Here is a 15,945-nt window from a genome sequence, read left to right on the forward strand (position 1 = left end):
TGAGGGTCTCTGAGGTGCCCCAACCTTCTGGTCAATGCCAGCCAAATTGTTCCGGTTCACAAAACCTCTACGTGTGGATTACAGAGTAGAGTTATTGGAGCATCCTTGAACCATGTGGTGTGAGTGCCACTGTTGTCCCTATCTCAGTCTGGGGAAATCTGAGGCTCAGGTGTGCTCAGGGAATGGCAGAGCAGGAGTAGAACTTGGGCATCCCGACCCCTGGTCCAGCACCCACTTCTGCTCGAGGGCACCCCAGCGGTCCTTCCTGACTCACAAGCCAGATGACACTTGTGATGTGGGGTAGCCACGAAAAACACACGAGCGAGAGCACGAGTCTTCTTTTGCTGGGCTTTGCTGGGCTCAAAGTTACAGGAGGCAATTCACGATGAGTAAGACTAAAACTAGCACCGAAATAACGAGAAAACAGCCAATTTGTGAGCTGCGGCAGGAAGCAGACTCGCACGCTGCTGCCCATTGAGCAAAGCAAAATATGGTTCCACTTAACTCCAGAGTGTGTGATCTGTTATAGGAGGAAGAGCCGCTCCGCCAAAGGGTCGACTTCCACGTGTGAGTATCGCCCAACTTCTCTCTCTCTCTCTCTCTCTCTCACACACACACACAGACACAGAGGGAGAGAGAGAGAGAGAGAAAATAATTCAGTCAAATAACTCAGCTCTCAATATAATGATCCTCCAAAACAAGGCTACAAAAAACCTCTTAATGTGCAAGAACTGGGCAGGACCACAGGAATCCAAGAGCCCAAGAAACAATTAAGAGAGGCAGAGGTTTACAGCACCCACAGCCAGGGCCTTTCTTCACCCTAGACAATGCAAATGAGAAAGAGGCACCTCTCTGGGCAGACACACAGTGCTGCAGGCTTGGCAAGTGTGGGCTGGGTTTCAGCTCCCGTTCACCCTCTGGCATTTTGTGCCCTGTGCTATGTGAACGGCTGTATGTGGTGGCCCTGCAGTCAGTCCCAACGTTAGAGCAAGGACGAGAGCAGAGGTTCCAAGCCTCCACTGTCGCAGAGATCAGTTTTTATTCCACCGGGTTCCTGGATGTGCTTAAACCTTTTAAAAAAAAATATGCATGCAATTAAAACCCTTTTCCCCTTTGACTCGTCAAGGAGCAATGGTTTCCCGTCGCAGGCACCAGTATTTACCCGTCGGCGGGGAGGAAGAGGGGCCCGGGGGCTCCTTCTGGGGTGGAGCATGGGCCGAGTAGGCGGACAGCAGCAGGTTGAGGGAGCTCTGTAGCTGGCTCTGGATGCTGCTGAGCTTAGAGGCGGGCTGCTTGATGGCACGGGCCAGCTCCGGGTACCCATGCTCCAGGCAGCTCCACTGCTCCTGCAGGAGCTCCTGGATCTTCTTAACGTACTGCCCAAGAGTGGCATCGGTGGTGGGCGAGCTCGGTGGCCTTCCTGGGCGCTCCTTCCCCGGGAGCTCTGAACCGGCCTCCTTCCTCCCTGCTGGGGGAGGCTTTCTCTCGCTGCTCCTTGGAGAGCCTCTTGCTCCCCTGACTGGACCCTCGGCTCCCACCTGATGGCCTCCCTCCTGGTCAGAGCGTCCTTCTTCGATCCTGAGCTCAGTGGAGAGGCAGCTATGTAAAGAGGGGGTGAGGACCATCTTGGATCCCTGTGGCAGTGACAGCTGGGATGGTGACACAAATTCTGCTGGGCTCCGATCCCCCCATTTGTGACTCTCCTGCCTCCACAGGACGCCATTCCCCTTTCCCCAGGCCCCCCAGCTTTCAGATCTTGTGCTGCCCATAAGGTTGACCCCAATGCTCTTGTCACATGACTCCCTGGTCAAGAGTCCGTGCAGAGGGTCAGTGTTGACCATGGCATCAGTCTGGCCCTGAGCATCTTTGGTGTTCTCGTGGCTAAGCTTTTCTGTCAGCTGAGCTACAGTGCTCTCTAGCTCTCGAATCCTCTGCCCCCTAGCCTTGATTTCCTCCTCCTGCCGCTGGAGGGCAGCTCTGACTTGGGCTAGTTCCTCAGTTCTTCCAGACAACTCGCCCTCAAGGCCCGAGAGCTGCTGCTTCAGGCTGGAGATGCTGCCAGGATCCACGGAGATAAGGCCCAGGCTTTCCTCCGTGACCCGGATGCCGATGCTTCTCACGTCTACTTCTACAGGTGGCGGCGGTGGGATCTCGATGATGTTGAGCTCGATTTCTTCTAGGGGGAGCTCATTCTCAGGGACGGGTGATGGCAGAGGTGGGGGGCTTGGTGTTGGGGAGCCGGGGGTCGTGACCGCCACCTCGGCTTGTCTGCTTTCCTGTTGGTCTTCTGCATCCTCTAGAACTACAAGTGATGAGAAAGGAGGACTTGAGAAAGGGAGGTGACTTGCAGCTTCTTCTTCACCCTCTGGAGGCTCAGGCCCCTTCAGGATCAGCTCCGGTATTCCTGGCACCAGGTCTCCAGACTCTCCGACTTCTAGTTGGGCCGCTGCTCGCTGGGTGGAGTTGGAAAAACCTGCAAACCCTTCCGCAGGGCCAAAGGCGCCATCACAGACACCGCCTTCGCCCTGAAGTGGGGGGAGGGCGGGCGGGGTAGGGAGCCCTGAGTTTACGCTTGGGTCCTCTGAGGCCCTGTTCTGCAGCAGCGTGGCCGGCATGCTGGATGCTCTCAAGAGCTGGGGCCGTCCACTCCCGGAGGTGACCTCAGCCTCCAGCTGTCTGGCGGTCTCCGTCAGCAGGGCCTTCCGGTGGTAGCTCGCCTCGCTCCCGCCGGCGGCTTGGGGGTGATCACCGAGCAGCAGTGGCTGGGCTTGCGCCTCTGTCCCGAGCGACACCTTACTTGGCACCACTGGGGGCCAGTTCGGGTGGGAAAGAGCAGCATGGGGGCGAGCGCCGCTGTCGGGAAGGCTGAAGTTTCGGGGCAAAGTGCTAAACTTGGCCTGCTTGGCCCGTCTGTGGATAGGAATCCTTTTGATGGTGTTTCCCTTCTCGATGTCATCCACATACTTGAGGAAGTCCAGGTCTAAATGGAAGCCATATGGGGTCTCCACGGAGTAGGGGTGGCTCTTTGGAGGGTCTTTCTCTTCATCCCCCTGAGAGGGCTGGTCTTTGGCTGGGAGACATAAGACATGTCAAAAAGAAGCACAGCGTTAATGAGAAAGACAGGCGGTGAGACCTAATATCTCTCGCATAAGCGTTCTCCTAAATGTTCCAGCCTCTGAATTATGCTGAGATGCTCACCGTCTTTTGGCTGGGCTGAGAAATCCTGTTATTAAATCAATGTGGACTTAGCCAATGTCTCCAAGGAAATAGGTAGAGGGAATAGTTTCCAATTTGCAGTATGGCATTTCAGTTACCACTGTGGCCAGGAATTTGCCAAATCAGGGTACTAATTGGTAATTATGAATATGGACATTTACAAAGGATGAGATACACGATTGTCTCAATATTAAAAAAGGACCTTGCATTATTGAAATAGGTCCTAGTAAATCTTGCTAAATCCAGAGATATCAAGGAGCCGTGCCTCCTGCATTATTTAAGCTTCCTCTGATGGCTGAGCCTCTAGGTACATGAAGCTCAGAACGGGCACCCACAATCATGCACAGCCTATGCTCTTTTCCACTGGAAAACTGCGTAGTGCTTAACAAACAAGTTTCACCCTCAAAAACTCATGCCAGGTAAGGAAAGACCACCTTTTTCACAAACTGGAAAAAAAGGTGGCGGAGGAAAATGGGACAATCAATGTCAAAAGGGACATTGGCAAACATTCCTCCAAGAGGTGTGGGACCCGTGATTTTTCAGAGCAGCCCAAAGTATCAGGAGAATATCCCGATGAGAAAGTTCTCCATCGCACCAAGGCGCCACTGATCTTGACTCCAGCAAAGGCTGCTGAGAACAAGTCAGTCCTTTGATTATTTGTATCCATAGGGATTTGTCTCCAAGTAGCGCCTTCCTCAGGTTAAATAATCTTTGTTGTTTTCATGTTCCTAATGTGACACCCTTTATTATCTCTGTGACATTCTGCCAAATATGCTCTGAAAATGCTGAGTTCAGGAGAGGACATTAGTGGAGAGCACAGAGGCCAAGAATACAGAGCCAGGAGCCCGGTCTATATTTCAGCTCTGTGACCTTGGGGAAATTACTTAGCCTCCCTGTGTCTCATCATCCATAAGATAGCAATAATAACAGGTAAGATGAGATTGTGAGGACTGATTAATACATATGAAGTGCTTAGAACAATGCCTAGCACGTGATGAACATTTAATACACACTCAATATTATAGTTATTATCTTTGTGGAAGTCCAAATTACAGAGAACTGAAGCCCCTGATGGAAGCTGACTTGCTGGGTACATAGGAGGGGATCCTCAAATTCTTTGTGTCTGACTGATTGCTTGACTCCAAGAGTAATAGGCCCTGGGGGAAAAATGACAATATAGCAGTAATGGAGTTCACTTACCTCAACCACTATTTATTGAGCACCTCTGTTGGTTGCTAAGATAGATCTTAAGGACACAGAGATGAATCAGGTATAGCTCTGCCCTCAAAAAAAAAGTATGGTCAAGTAGGAGAAACACCAACAGGTACAATGCAGTGTGACAAGGATGGTAACAGATACATGCTCAAGGACCAGTGTTCCTTCTTGACTTATTTTCCTAGTTTCTCAGAAAAACTTTCTTGGACTTAGAGGCTAATTCTGCCTTGGTTGGAGAGGGATGACTTCATAAGAGCGACATATAACTGGGTGTTAAATGAATAAATAGCAGTTTGCCAGGAAAACACAAGAGGGTGAAAGACATTGTAGCTGTTTATCTCCAAGATGGCCATTTTCAATTCCCACCTTCTCTAGACAGGCAAGGGAATCTTATATTGAGAGGTAGGGTCCATTTCTCTATGCTTTTGAATCTCAGCTGGCCTGTGACTGCTTTGACCAAAAGAAAATGGCAGAAATGACACTGAGAGAATGCCAAGACTAGGTCATAAGAAGCCTCTAAGTTCTACCTGCGTCCCTTAGAGTGCACACTCGGGGGGAAGCCAGATGCCATATAAGGAGTCCAACTTCCCTGAGACTGCCATACTGTGAGGAAGCCCAAGTAGCTCCAGAGAGAGGTCATGTGAAGAGACGGTGAGAGATGCCTCACCAGCCTGAGCTGTTCCAGACATCCTAGCCCAGGTGCCAGGCATAAATAAAAGAACTTCAGATGACTCCAGCCTCGGCCATCATCTTATTTCAATGACAGGAGGGACTCCAAATGAGAACCACTCAGCTGACCTTGTGTTAATAATGCATGATTGTTTTAAGCCACTAAGTTTTGGGGTGGTTTGTTATGCAGCAATAGATAGCCAGGACAGATCAGATATATGTCAGAGAATGGGCAAATGCATTAAGGTGTGACAATCCATAGTAATTCAGCGTTCTATAAACACAGTTGATATTGTTGGAACTTAAAGTGTGGAAGAGAAGGGTGAGGAGTAGAAAAAGACAAAATTGGAAAGGTCAGCAAGAGCCAGATCAGGGAGCCACTTGTATGCATGCCAACAAGCTTTGACTTTACTCTCTAGGCAGTGGGAGTCATCAAAGGGTTTTACACAAGGGAGTGACTTGGTCAAATGTGATTTCACAGTGAGCATTCTTACAGAGGATTAGAAGAAGAACAAACCAGAGGCCTGAAGACCAGTTGGGAGATTGCTGACATGGTCAAGGTGAAAGAAGCTAAGGGAATGGAAGGAAGGGGCAGGTTCAAGAAGAGGTGCAAATGATGGCGTTACCTGGGGCACATATAGAGCTGCTTTTTCCCTAAGAGTGATGACATATTTGGACTGAGATCTTCCCACTTGCCTGTCTGATCTATCCTTCTGGCCAGTGCTACATGCTTGGGGCACAGGAACTGTGCTTAGGGAAGTACAGTTATCTCCAAAGAACTAAAGAAGCCAAGTAGACACATAAAGGCTGAACCCTTGAACACTGACACAATCGACCCTACCAGCCTCAGTGCTAAGTAAAGTTGCAGGGCCTGTGGGTGAGTTAAGTCACAGCCTCAGCAGGGAACACAAGAAGACATTGGTGCAGATCCACAGGGTTGGTCCAAGTTGGGTTCCAGAGCTTCTGTGCAGATACCTGGACTCCAGGCAGATAAGGCGTAAACACTCCTCCAGCACCCAAAAAACTCCAATAAGTTCCCGTTCACCCACATGATTTTTTACAAACCTGCTTTCTCCCAAAGAGGCACACTGGTAGTCTCAATGACAGCAATTGTTCTCTGTTAGTTTCCCAGCTGCACTTGGCTATACTCTTAGGCCTACTGGCCAGTTCAGCAGCCTCCTGGGTTATAGGAACAAGCCAAATCAGAGAGGAGGTTTTTGTCTAAAGTTAAATAGGGAGCAGATTTATGACCCAGAAGGCAAAGAACACTCCAAAGGAGAGACTGCATTATTTATCTGCCTATTGCCTCAATTCGGTAGAAATGAACTGATTTGCCCATCAGCCTCTGAGAGCAGGTCCAGAGCACAAATACAATAATAGCATCAAATGAGGAACAGCAGGTTCCACGGGAAAATATTCCACAAGGGAGACTGAGGTGAATCAAAGAAGTCTGTGAAACTGAGCAGTTATCCAGGATGATGGGTTTAATAGGTGCTTTCCTAAGCTACACTATGAGGTCTCTCTCTCTCTCTCTCTCTCTCTCTCTCTCTCTCTCTCTCTCTCACACACACACACACACACACACACAGTGTGCCGCTGTGCCTGCCACCCACCGTTCTGCATTCCTTCTCTTTCTCCCAGTGCAAGAGGAATGCTGGACCTTGAATGAGGGAGCTTGATCTGATATGCTGGGAGATCTATGCCCACATTAAGTTCTGCTCCTTTTAATTCTACCTGGTGATAGGTATGCAGGAGCTCAGAATTCCAGGCATTGGGCCAGGGTGAGAATTAATTAGGAGGACTGTCTCTGCTCAAAATGAACTTCAGATCTGACAAAGCAACACATAACTGGCTGGAGTTGAATCCTGCCTCTGTTACCTCCTGCCTCTGTGATTCTGGGCAAATTATTTAAATTCCCTATGCCTCAGTCTCTGCATTTGTAACGTGGTGATAAGAATACCTAACTCGCAGAGTTGTGATTATTAGCACCAATGCAGTAGAGAACATGGCATAGGTACTCAACAAAAGGGCCAAAAGACGAGGACAGGCTAGCTCTGAACGGGGCAGGGGGAGATTCACGGAGAATGTGCTCTTTCTTGAATATTTAACTCTGTGTTAGGACTACAGCATCAAGAGGGAGTGAGAGTCCAAGAAAATAATTCTGGAGAAACTGGGAAAAACAAGTCAGGGGAGAAGAAAAAAGTAGGGTATATGAGGCTCAGAGCTACCTAGAATTCCCTACAGAGTCTCGGTCTGAAAGCACCCCAGATCACTGGACCCTTGGAAAGGACCTGCAAACACAGTCATGAGCCTAAGACTTACAGGTAGGCATGAGAAAAGGGATTAGAAGGAGACAAGGGAAGAAGTAAGGGGCCACAGTCATTACCCTGGGGGAAAAAGTGAAGTGGGGGGCAGGTAAGGGAACCCATCAGAGGCATTTAACATGAGAGAAAAAGTCCAAAAGCCTATACTCAGTTTCTGAAGGAAATGGGAAAAACAGAAACTAGAGAGAAAGTGGCCAAAAATACAACCAGAAAGAAGGGGAATTAAATGAATCTCTTCAAAAGGCCAAGATAGTGGAAGCTGTCTTTTCCCTCCTCTGCCTTTATTTTGTGAGATGTGTGTGCTTGAAGGGAGGGGTGCCTTTCTTAGCTAGTTGTGGGTGATCACGTGGAAAGCAGCCGTGCCAAGGATGCTGAGCGGGGACAAATGAGGCAAGCAGGAATGACAGGCCCCCGGGGCATTAAGGGAATTAGCTGGTGTTCTGTGGGACCACTTCCAGGGAAGCGCTGAAAAGGCAGCTCCCTGGGGAGAGAGGCAGACTTTTGAAATATATGGTAACTGCATTTGGAAAGAAGGATAAGGCAGGGCTGGAGCTGCTGTCCAGTCCTTGAGTCCTGTACCAGTGAAGGGCCATATAGACTCTCCTGTTTCCTGACATTTGGTAATCTGGAAAAAGCATTTCATTAGAAGTCAGGGGATCAGGGTCTAGTCTATGATGTTTGGCAAGTTTCCTGGGGAGGGAAAGGGGAACGTTCGTCGAGACATTCGTTGGGCTAGATAGTTATTACTCAACAACCTTACATGCATTATCTCATTTAATCCTTTACCAATCCTGCGAAGTAGGTATTAATACCTGCTTATAGACGAGGTGTGGCAGACTGTTTGCAAAAATAGCCACAATTATAACCCACCCTTATGTACTTCCCTCCCACAATGACCCTAGGCTTGGCCTTGTGACTTGGTCAACAGCAAATGTGACATATGCAGAGATTTGAAAGTTGCTTGCACATTGGAGTTTGTCTGTCCTTGCTGTGCTTGGAACCCTTCTGTCATCATGTGAACAAACCCCAACTAGCCTGCTGGGCAACAAAAGACACATGGCCAAATCATCACCAATGCCCTAGGTGACATGGAGTCAACCACCAGACATGTGAGTGTAACCATTCTAAACCATCAGGACAAGTCACCCAGAAGACCACAGACTTGTGAACAGGTCCAGCAGAGATCAGTCAAGCTGGCCCAGCCCAGAATAATGGCTTAGCCAACCCACAGAATCTTTTAAGAAATAATAAATATCTTTAAGTCAATACATTTTTGAGTGATTTGTTACACAGCAAAGTTAACTGATATAGGAGGGAAGTGAAGCTCAAAGAAGTGAAATGCCTTGGAAAATCACACAGGTATGAATATAGGCTCTTTTACCAAATTGTGCCTCTTTTTTTTTTTTTTTTTTGCGGTACGCTGGCCTCTCACTGTTGTGGCCTCTCCCGTTGTAGAGCACAGGCTCCGGACGTGCAGGCTCAGCAGCCATGGCTCACGGGCCCAGCTGCTCCGCGGCATGTGGGATCTTCACGGACCGGGGCACGAACCCGCGTCCCCTGCATCAACAGGCGGACTCTCAACCATTGCGCCACCAGGGAAGCCCCGTGTGCCTCCTTTTTAGACCTCAAGCTCCTCATCTCTAGAAAGAGCTTAATGAGTGAGATCATGCTGCTCCCTTCTTGGTGCTTGGAAGGGATGAGAAACACTACAAAAATTACACAGTAGGCTCTTATACCAAATTGTGCCTCTTTGTTTTTTTGCAGTATGCTGGCCTCTCACTGTTGTGGCCTCTCCCGTTGCGGAGCACAGGCTCCGGACGCGCAGGCTCAGCAGCCATGGCTCACGGGCCCAGCTGCTCCGCGGCATGTGGGATCTTCCCGGACCGGGGCACGAACCCGCGTCCCCTGCATCAACAGGCGGACTCTCAACCATTGCGCCACCAGGGAAGCCCCGTGTGCCTCCTTTTTAGACCTCAAGCTCCTCATCTCTAGAAAGAGCTTAATGAGTGAGATCATGCTGCTCCCTTCTTGGTGCTTGGAAGGGATGAGAAACACTACAAAAATTACACAACTCCAATATAAACATAAGCCTTCATTTTCATTCCCTACTACCTTCTCTTGTTCATGTCTGAAACACACAGTTTGGGTTTCCCAGCACCGCCTATTTGGGGACGGTCTCCCGTAGGCCTCTCCTGAGCTATTTCCAGGATTTATGGTAATAATTGCTTTCCAACCCAAGTGCTCACTGTAGAACAGGGAATACAAGGGATCCTGCCTACCGTCTGTCTTCTCCATCTTAGAGAATGCTGACCGCCAGTCTCTTGGGCACTCTTCTTCCGATAAGCCTGTATAATTTGTTGGAGTGTTCTGAAAGAAAGAGGATGGAAAAGTGGAGAGTCTCATTACAATTAGAATAAGTATGGAGGGAACATAGCACCAAGAAAAAAAAAAAAAGTAACACCCCTCCTTGCCTTTCTCCCAGGGTGCCCATGTGCTCGTAGCTCTCCAACGAGGGAAATTAAAAGCCTATACACACTCCTAGAGTATAATCTTGGGTGTGTCTTCATGGTATGTTAGCAGTGGTTGACACCAAAGGAAGCCTCTGGTCCAACTAGACAGATGAGAAAACTAAGGCTTAGAACTTAATTGTTCTGTGCAAGGCCTCTCAGCACATTTGTGAAGGAACTGGACCCAGGGCTCCGACAAGCAGCATGGTGCCCTTTCCAAAATATCAAGAGCTGAAATCTACTCACTTCCCGTCATGGTAAAAGAATTATAATTCATGTTTTTGGAAAAGCTGGAATTAGAGTACCTATAAGTGATCTGTGACATCCCAATCAGATTCAAGAAAAAGATGAGCTAATTGGAAGGACTGACTAGGACCTAATAGTTTGGGGTGATTTCTAACCAGGGGCAGAATAAGGGGGAGCTCAAACTTGGGAGCCAGAAGACGTCAGTAACTATGCAAGCAGCGTACTCTCCTGACTCTGAATTAGGGTACCTTGAGGTTTGATCATAAATTCTACCCAAAGTTTCAATCCTTTTCCAGCACTATTTCTTCAAATGGTAAACAACCTGGATCCTGCCCCCAGTCCAGTAAATCACCCAGGAAATTGGTTTTTATGATTTAACTCCACACACATCAGAATAATAAATCATCTGTGACACCTCAGCAGTGGAAGTGGAGTCGTTTTAGGAATTCCGATGTGCTCGACCACACACTCCAGATCAGAGAAGCGTACCGGGGATGAGGGAAAGGTTGGGAGGATGTGGGAGTGAGAGAAGGACAAGGGGTGGCCCCCAGCAACCTGGGATGGAAAATGGGGAACAAACAAGCAAACTAGGGAAGAGGCCTGGGAAATATCAGGCCTGCCAAATAAGAGGAAGTCTGAAGTCTGCCCGACAGAAAGTTTGGTGTACCCTCTTTCTGGGAGCGTTGCTGCTGCCTCCAAAGCTAGCACCCTGCTCCTGTCTCGGTTCCCCCATAACCACGTTCCATGCTGCGGCCTTTGCCTATGCAGGAGTGGCAGAGCCTGGAAGGGCAGGCAGGGTTTCTATAGGCAGAGACACTCCTTGCAGAAAGATCACAGACGCTAAATACCTCACTTACCTTTGTGGCAACAAGTACTTGAGTTTGGAGCTGGAGCAGAGAAGAAGTTAGGGAGAAGGAGGGTGAATGTGGATGGTCCTGGAGGCTAAAAGCGGCCACTGAGGAGGCCGACAGCAGAGAGGCATGGGAGCTTCTAATCAGGGATGAGGGTGGGTCGCCCTTGTTAGAAAGAGGAGGTTCTGAAACAACCTAAGTGTCCATTGACAGAAGAACGGATAAAGAAGATGTGGTGCATAGTATATATACATAATGGAATATTACTCAGTCATAAAAAAGAAGGAAATCTTGCCATTTGTGATAACACGCACGGACCCTAAGGGCATCATGCTAAGTGAAATAAGTCAAAGACAAACACTGTATGTGAAATCTTTATTAAACAAAAGAGAACTCATAGATACGGAGAACAGATTAGTGGCTGTCAGAGGCAGGGGTTGGGGGGTGACGGCTGGGCAAAATGGGTGAAGGGCATCAAAAGGTACAAACAGCCCGTTTTAAGATAAAAAGTCCTGGGGATGTAATGTACAGCCTGGTGACTATAGTTAACAATACTGTATTATATTTTTGAAAGTTGCTAAGAGAGTAGATCTTAAAAGTTCTTGTCACAAGGAAGAAACCTGTAACTACGTGACACAGTGGATGTTGTGCAGTCATTTCACAACACATACAAATATCAAATCATTACGTTGGACACCTGAAACTAACACAATGTTATATGTCAATTATAACTCAATTGGAAAAAGAAAAGAAAAGAAAGAGAAGGTTCCTGGGCAGAGGACACAGCTGCCGATCTCAGTGCCCCAGGTCTGCAGTCTGCAGCCAGGGGTGGGGCCTCCCAGATGCTGGCAGGCAGGAGAGGCCCGGCAGCTTCAAGGTGAACACTGGGGAAGAAAAAGGTGAGGATGCAAACCCTACACATGGCCCCTCCATCATCACGGCCTCTCCTCTCCTTCTGCTCCCTTCCTCCGCCCCCCTCAAAACATTACTGAATAACAGGCAGAGCTCGGAGCACTTGACACGCTCGAATTACCACGCGCAAGCCTCACCATAACCCCAAGAGAATTATTATTATCCCCATTTTCCAGGTAGGGAGACTGAGGCTGAGAGAGTTTGAAGGCCTGCCCCAAATCATATAACAAGCAAGTATTAGAGCAGGATTTGCTCTCAAGTCTAGTTGACTCCAAGCCTCTGCTGGGAACAGAACTGATTTGTAAACATTTTTCCACCCCTGTAAACAAGACTGGTGCTGTGACTGATCCCCAGCTCTCTTTGTGAGGGGAAACATTTCTGACTCCGACGCTTCTCTGCTTTTCCCCCCAGCATATGTGATGCATCTTCTGGGCGTGCAGAAGGAGAACCGCTCCTTTTGTAAGTAAGTCCTCCTGACCAAAGTACGATCTGCTTCTCTGAGGCTGGACACCAAGCAACAAAGCTCTTCCTAAGCAGGAGGCGGCCACCTGGGTGCAGATGGACCTCTGGCTGCACGAACTCACCATCACCTCAGGGAGTTCAATCACACCCACTGCCCTTGGTTAGGGTTACAGTTCAGTCCTTCATATATCAGATCATAGAGCTTCAAATAACTCTGCAGCACCCTTGGGGTCAAAGTTCATTAAAAAGAACTCTATAGAGACCTCTAATCGTTCTCTTAGACTTGAATTTTTCTGAAATGAATTTTTCCAAGGCTACAGAAATTAATTAGTTGATACCCCAACTCTCTGAAGAGGGCCGCACAAGATTTCACTGTAAAGGGCTCTGCAGGAAAGGGGGGACTATCATGCCCAAGTTATGCCACTTCCAGCTCCACGCACCCCAGCCTTCTCCACCTTGGCCCGGGGTCCTTCACACGAGTGGGTGGACGTTTGATGTGTTTAGGGGAGTGGAATCAAAGACGAAATGCTACATTGACGCATGCTACTTTGTTTGCAATATGACAGAATATGAAAGATAGCTTTGTTGGACACAGTTTCCCTTTAAAATGGAATTTTGCAACCTCCTGGAGCAATTAAAATTTTGACTTAGAAGCAATTTATGACTCGTTCTGTTAAGCCGTATCCCCAGTGTTCAGAATTGTAATACCTGGTGGTGTTATGTAACTTTTCATTTGTTTATGGCCTATCCCAGGATCAAGAATGCCCCATCAGGTCCCAACCCCTCTCGTGAGCTCATCATATTCTAGATGTTTTGAGTATACATAGCTGGATCTTTCTCTAGTTCTTCTCCCCTATTAAGCTTGTAAAGGTCAGAACTCCTACAGGACTCATTTCTGTGGCCACATGTCACCCTCACCCACTGCCCAGCTACATCCTAACATGTGGCAGATCATCTTCAAGTTCCAAATGAGGAACAAAGACACAAAGAGCCTATGTGGCCAATCTAAAGTTACCCAGTTAATTAGGGGCAGGAGAGTTTGTGTGACTCCATCACTCCACACTGCTTCTCAAAGCCAATGGGCAGTGAAGAGGTGAGGACTGAGGCTGCCAGCACAAATCCACCGAAGAGGCAGCTGCTGGACAGACAGCAGTGTTAGCCCATATGTAACTACCAGGCCACGTTAGAAACGGTTCCAGCAGGGTGCATGCCCAGGAGCGTGGATTTCCCTGGGCCAGACCAACTCCGGCAATATATACCCCCACCCTCTCCCTCTCCCCAGTTATTCTTTTTATGATGCCATTTTCAACCTCACTTTTAACCTCAAATCCAAATACAAAGAAACCTTCCTCTACTTAGCCCTGAAACTGAAACCTAGCTCTGTACGTTTGTTCTCTTCAAACCTCTCTTCATTCTGCAATAATAAAAATGCCATATTTCATCCCAGAACAGGCTGCATGCCAAAATAAATAGCACCTTGGATTTCCTTAAAAAGAAAGCTTGGCTCAAAGCACAGCCTTATTGCCATGAGAATTCTTGGAGAATTCAACCTTACAAAGTCAAATATTTAGCCAGGTAGCACACCAAACAGCCATCTGTCAATCCCTGCAAGACCTCTTGCAAAGACAAAACGCTCTTTCTGAAAGAGAGGAAAAAAATTACTTATACCTCATACTGATCTCCCCAGATGATGAGAGCTTCCCGTTTCCCCACTCCAGGGCCCCATGCCTCCAAGTGGGAACGTCCCCTGTACTAAACAGCAGGAGGCATCTGACAGCACTGCTTAACATTAAGAGGGCTGAAGTCCAGGCACTGGGGAAGTGAGATGCACTCCCGAAAAGGATTCCATCGACCGAGTTCTCCAGCCAGCTCACTTCCCACCAACCCAGGAAACAAAGAGATAACTCGTGCTCAATAAATGACACATTAACACAATCTCATTAACTCCGTTCCCACATTTTTCTGCAAGTGTCTGTCATTTTTGCCTGCACTGCAGCAGCTGAATCTGGAGCTTCATGAAGAAGAGAAAACCGTCGGGAGGAAAGCTGGGACCACATTACCTTCCCTTGGCATCCTCCCCCTGCCATAGCCTGGAGCTGGGGGAGTCACCTCCTCCCGGAAAGCGGGGTTCTGCTGCTGGACCGGAGCTGATGGCTCGTGAGTCCAGCACAGCAGCACTGGCTCCCCAGCTGTTAAAGATTTGGTCAGGTGATCCGTGACCTTGCTGGAAAAGCAAATACTGACTTCCCTTTCGCTCACGGGAAGAGGGGACTGGGGTCAGGAAGGAATTCAGTGCTCAATAACCTGATACTGGATCTTGCAGAAAGAGGAAGAAAGCTCAAATCATTCAGTCGGAAAGTTAGTTCCCAGAGCTGCTCCCAGTTCAGAGGGACGCATCTAAAGATGCTGAAACGGTGCACGCCTTCCTCTGCACACTCCCCCAAAGCTAGGCGCTTATCTGGGGTGTGGGGGTGGTCATAATTAATTATGCTTTTCCCCCTCCTTCCCTGCAGCGGAGTGGCTCATTAATAAATTTGCTCCTAAAGAGAACTCAGCGTCCTAAGGAGCTGAAACCCTCCAGTGGTGCATCTCCTCCTTCTTCCAGGCTCTGCCTTAGAAACGTCCTCCCCCGGCTGCCTCCTGGGTCCCACGGCCAAGCAAAGCTTCTGTGAGCGATCCCCAGACTGCTCGCTGCCCTGATCAATCAGTGACTGGAAGTCTGTCGGGGCAGAGCTAGAAGAAACAATGACCAGTGAGTTCCCGGGGCCAGACTGGCAGCTCCTGCTTCCTGCCGCTATGTGAATCTGATGCCCCAGCACCAAAATGCACCCAATTCTGGGAGAAAGAGAAAAGCAAGGAAGTACCTACTGTAAGGATCCAGCTCCAGGCAGGGCTTCTAACTGCAGAGCAGACCAGTGACTTCCGAAGGGCGGGTGCAGGAGCCGGGGAGAAGGCAGCTGTGGAGGAGGACGGTCCCAGAGTATCCCAGGCAGGCGCCGTGAAGTGTCTCAGCCAGCCCACTGCAGCCGCAGCTCTTTGGAAGAGAGGCAGGTGTGAGGTGCAGGCACAGAGGCTCCAGGCTCTGCAAATCCAGCAGCACTACTAGACCTGAAGGAGATACAGGGGGTGGGTGCAATCAAAACGGGGCCAGGAGAGCATCTGGGCTCCTGTATGCAGGCTCAGCAAAAGGATGAGAGGACCTTATCCCCTTGACCTTCTGTGGCTCTAGCCAAACGAGGCTGTCCTAGGAAATGAAGCCCCATCAGCAAGACATGTCGAAGCAGCTCTGACCTTTACAGACACTGCCTGTCGAGATGTGCTCTCAGAGGCGAGGGCAGATTCCTGTCTAACCCACACTGAAATTGATGCCAGAGCTGAGTGTCACCCTGAAGCGCTGACTGCATCCAGCCCGGGACACTTGAAAACACTTCACATCCAGGGCCTCACACCAGCTTAAGGCAGCCAGGCAGGGCTGAGCATCCCCATCGTACAGGTGAAGAAAATGAGACAGACTCAGCGAATTCCCTTGGCTCACCCAGGAGT

General features: G+C 49.0%; 1 protein-coding gene across 2 annotated transcripts in view; it reads right to left on the reverse strand.

Annotated features, from left to right (window-relative positions):
- KANK4 (KN motif and ankyrin repeat domains 4) overlaps positions 1 to 15,355 on the reverse strand; it is a 39,059-nt gene extending 23,704 nt beyond the window's left edge. Inside the window, exons 1-3 of one of the 2 annotated variants that reach the window (XM_024740382.1) lie at positions 15,271 to 15,355; positions 9,704 to 9,791; positions 1,163 to 3,070 (exon numbers count right to left, since the gene is read on the reverse strand). In XM_024740382.1, the coding sequence (XP_024596150.1) occupies positions 1,163 to 3,070; positions 9,704 to 9,719 (1,924 nt within the window). In that variant the 5' untranslated portion in view covers positions 9,720 to 9,791; positions 15,271 to 15,355. Of the gene's footprint in view, positions 1 to 1,162; positions 3,071 to 9,703; positions 9,792 to 15,266 lie in introns of both variants that reach the window. The other variant, XM_024740383.1, reaches the window with a different exon arrangement.
- Positions 15,356 to 15,945: the final 590 nt, after the last annotated feature.

This window comes from Neophocaena asiaeorientalis, unplaced genomic scaffold, assembly GCF_003031525.2.
Source record: "Neophocaena asiaeorientalis asiaeorientalis breed wild unplaced genomic scaffold, Neophocaena_asiaeorientalis_V1.1 scaffold581, whole genome shotgun sequence".
Lineage (NCBI taxonomy): Eukaryota > Metazoa > Chordata > Mammalia > Artiodactyla > Phocoenidae > Neophocaena > Neophocaena asiaeorientalis.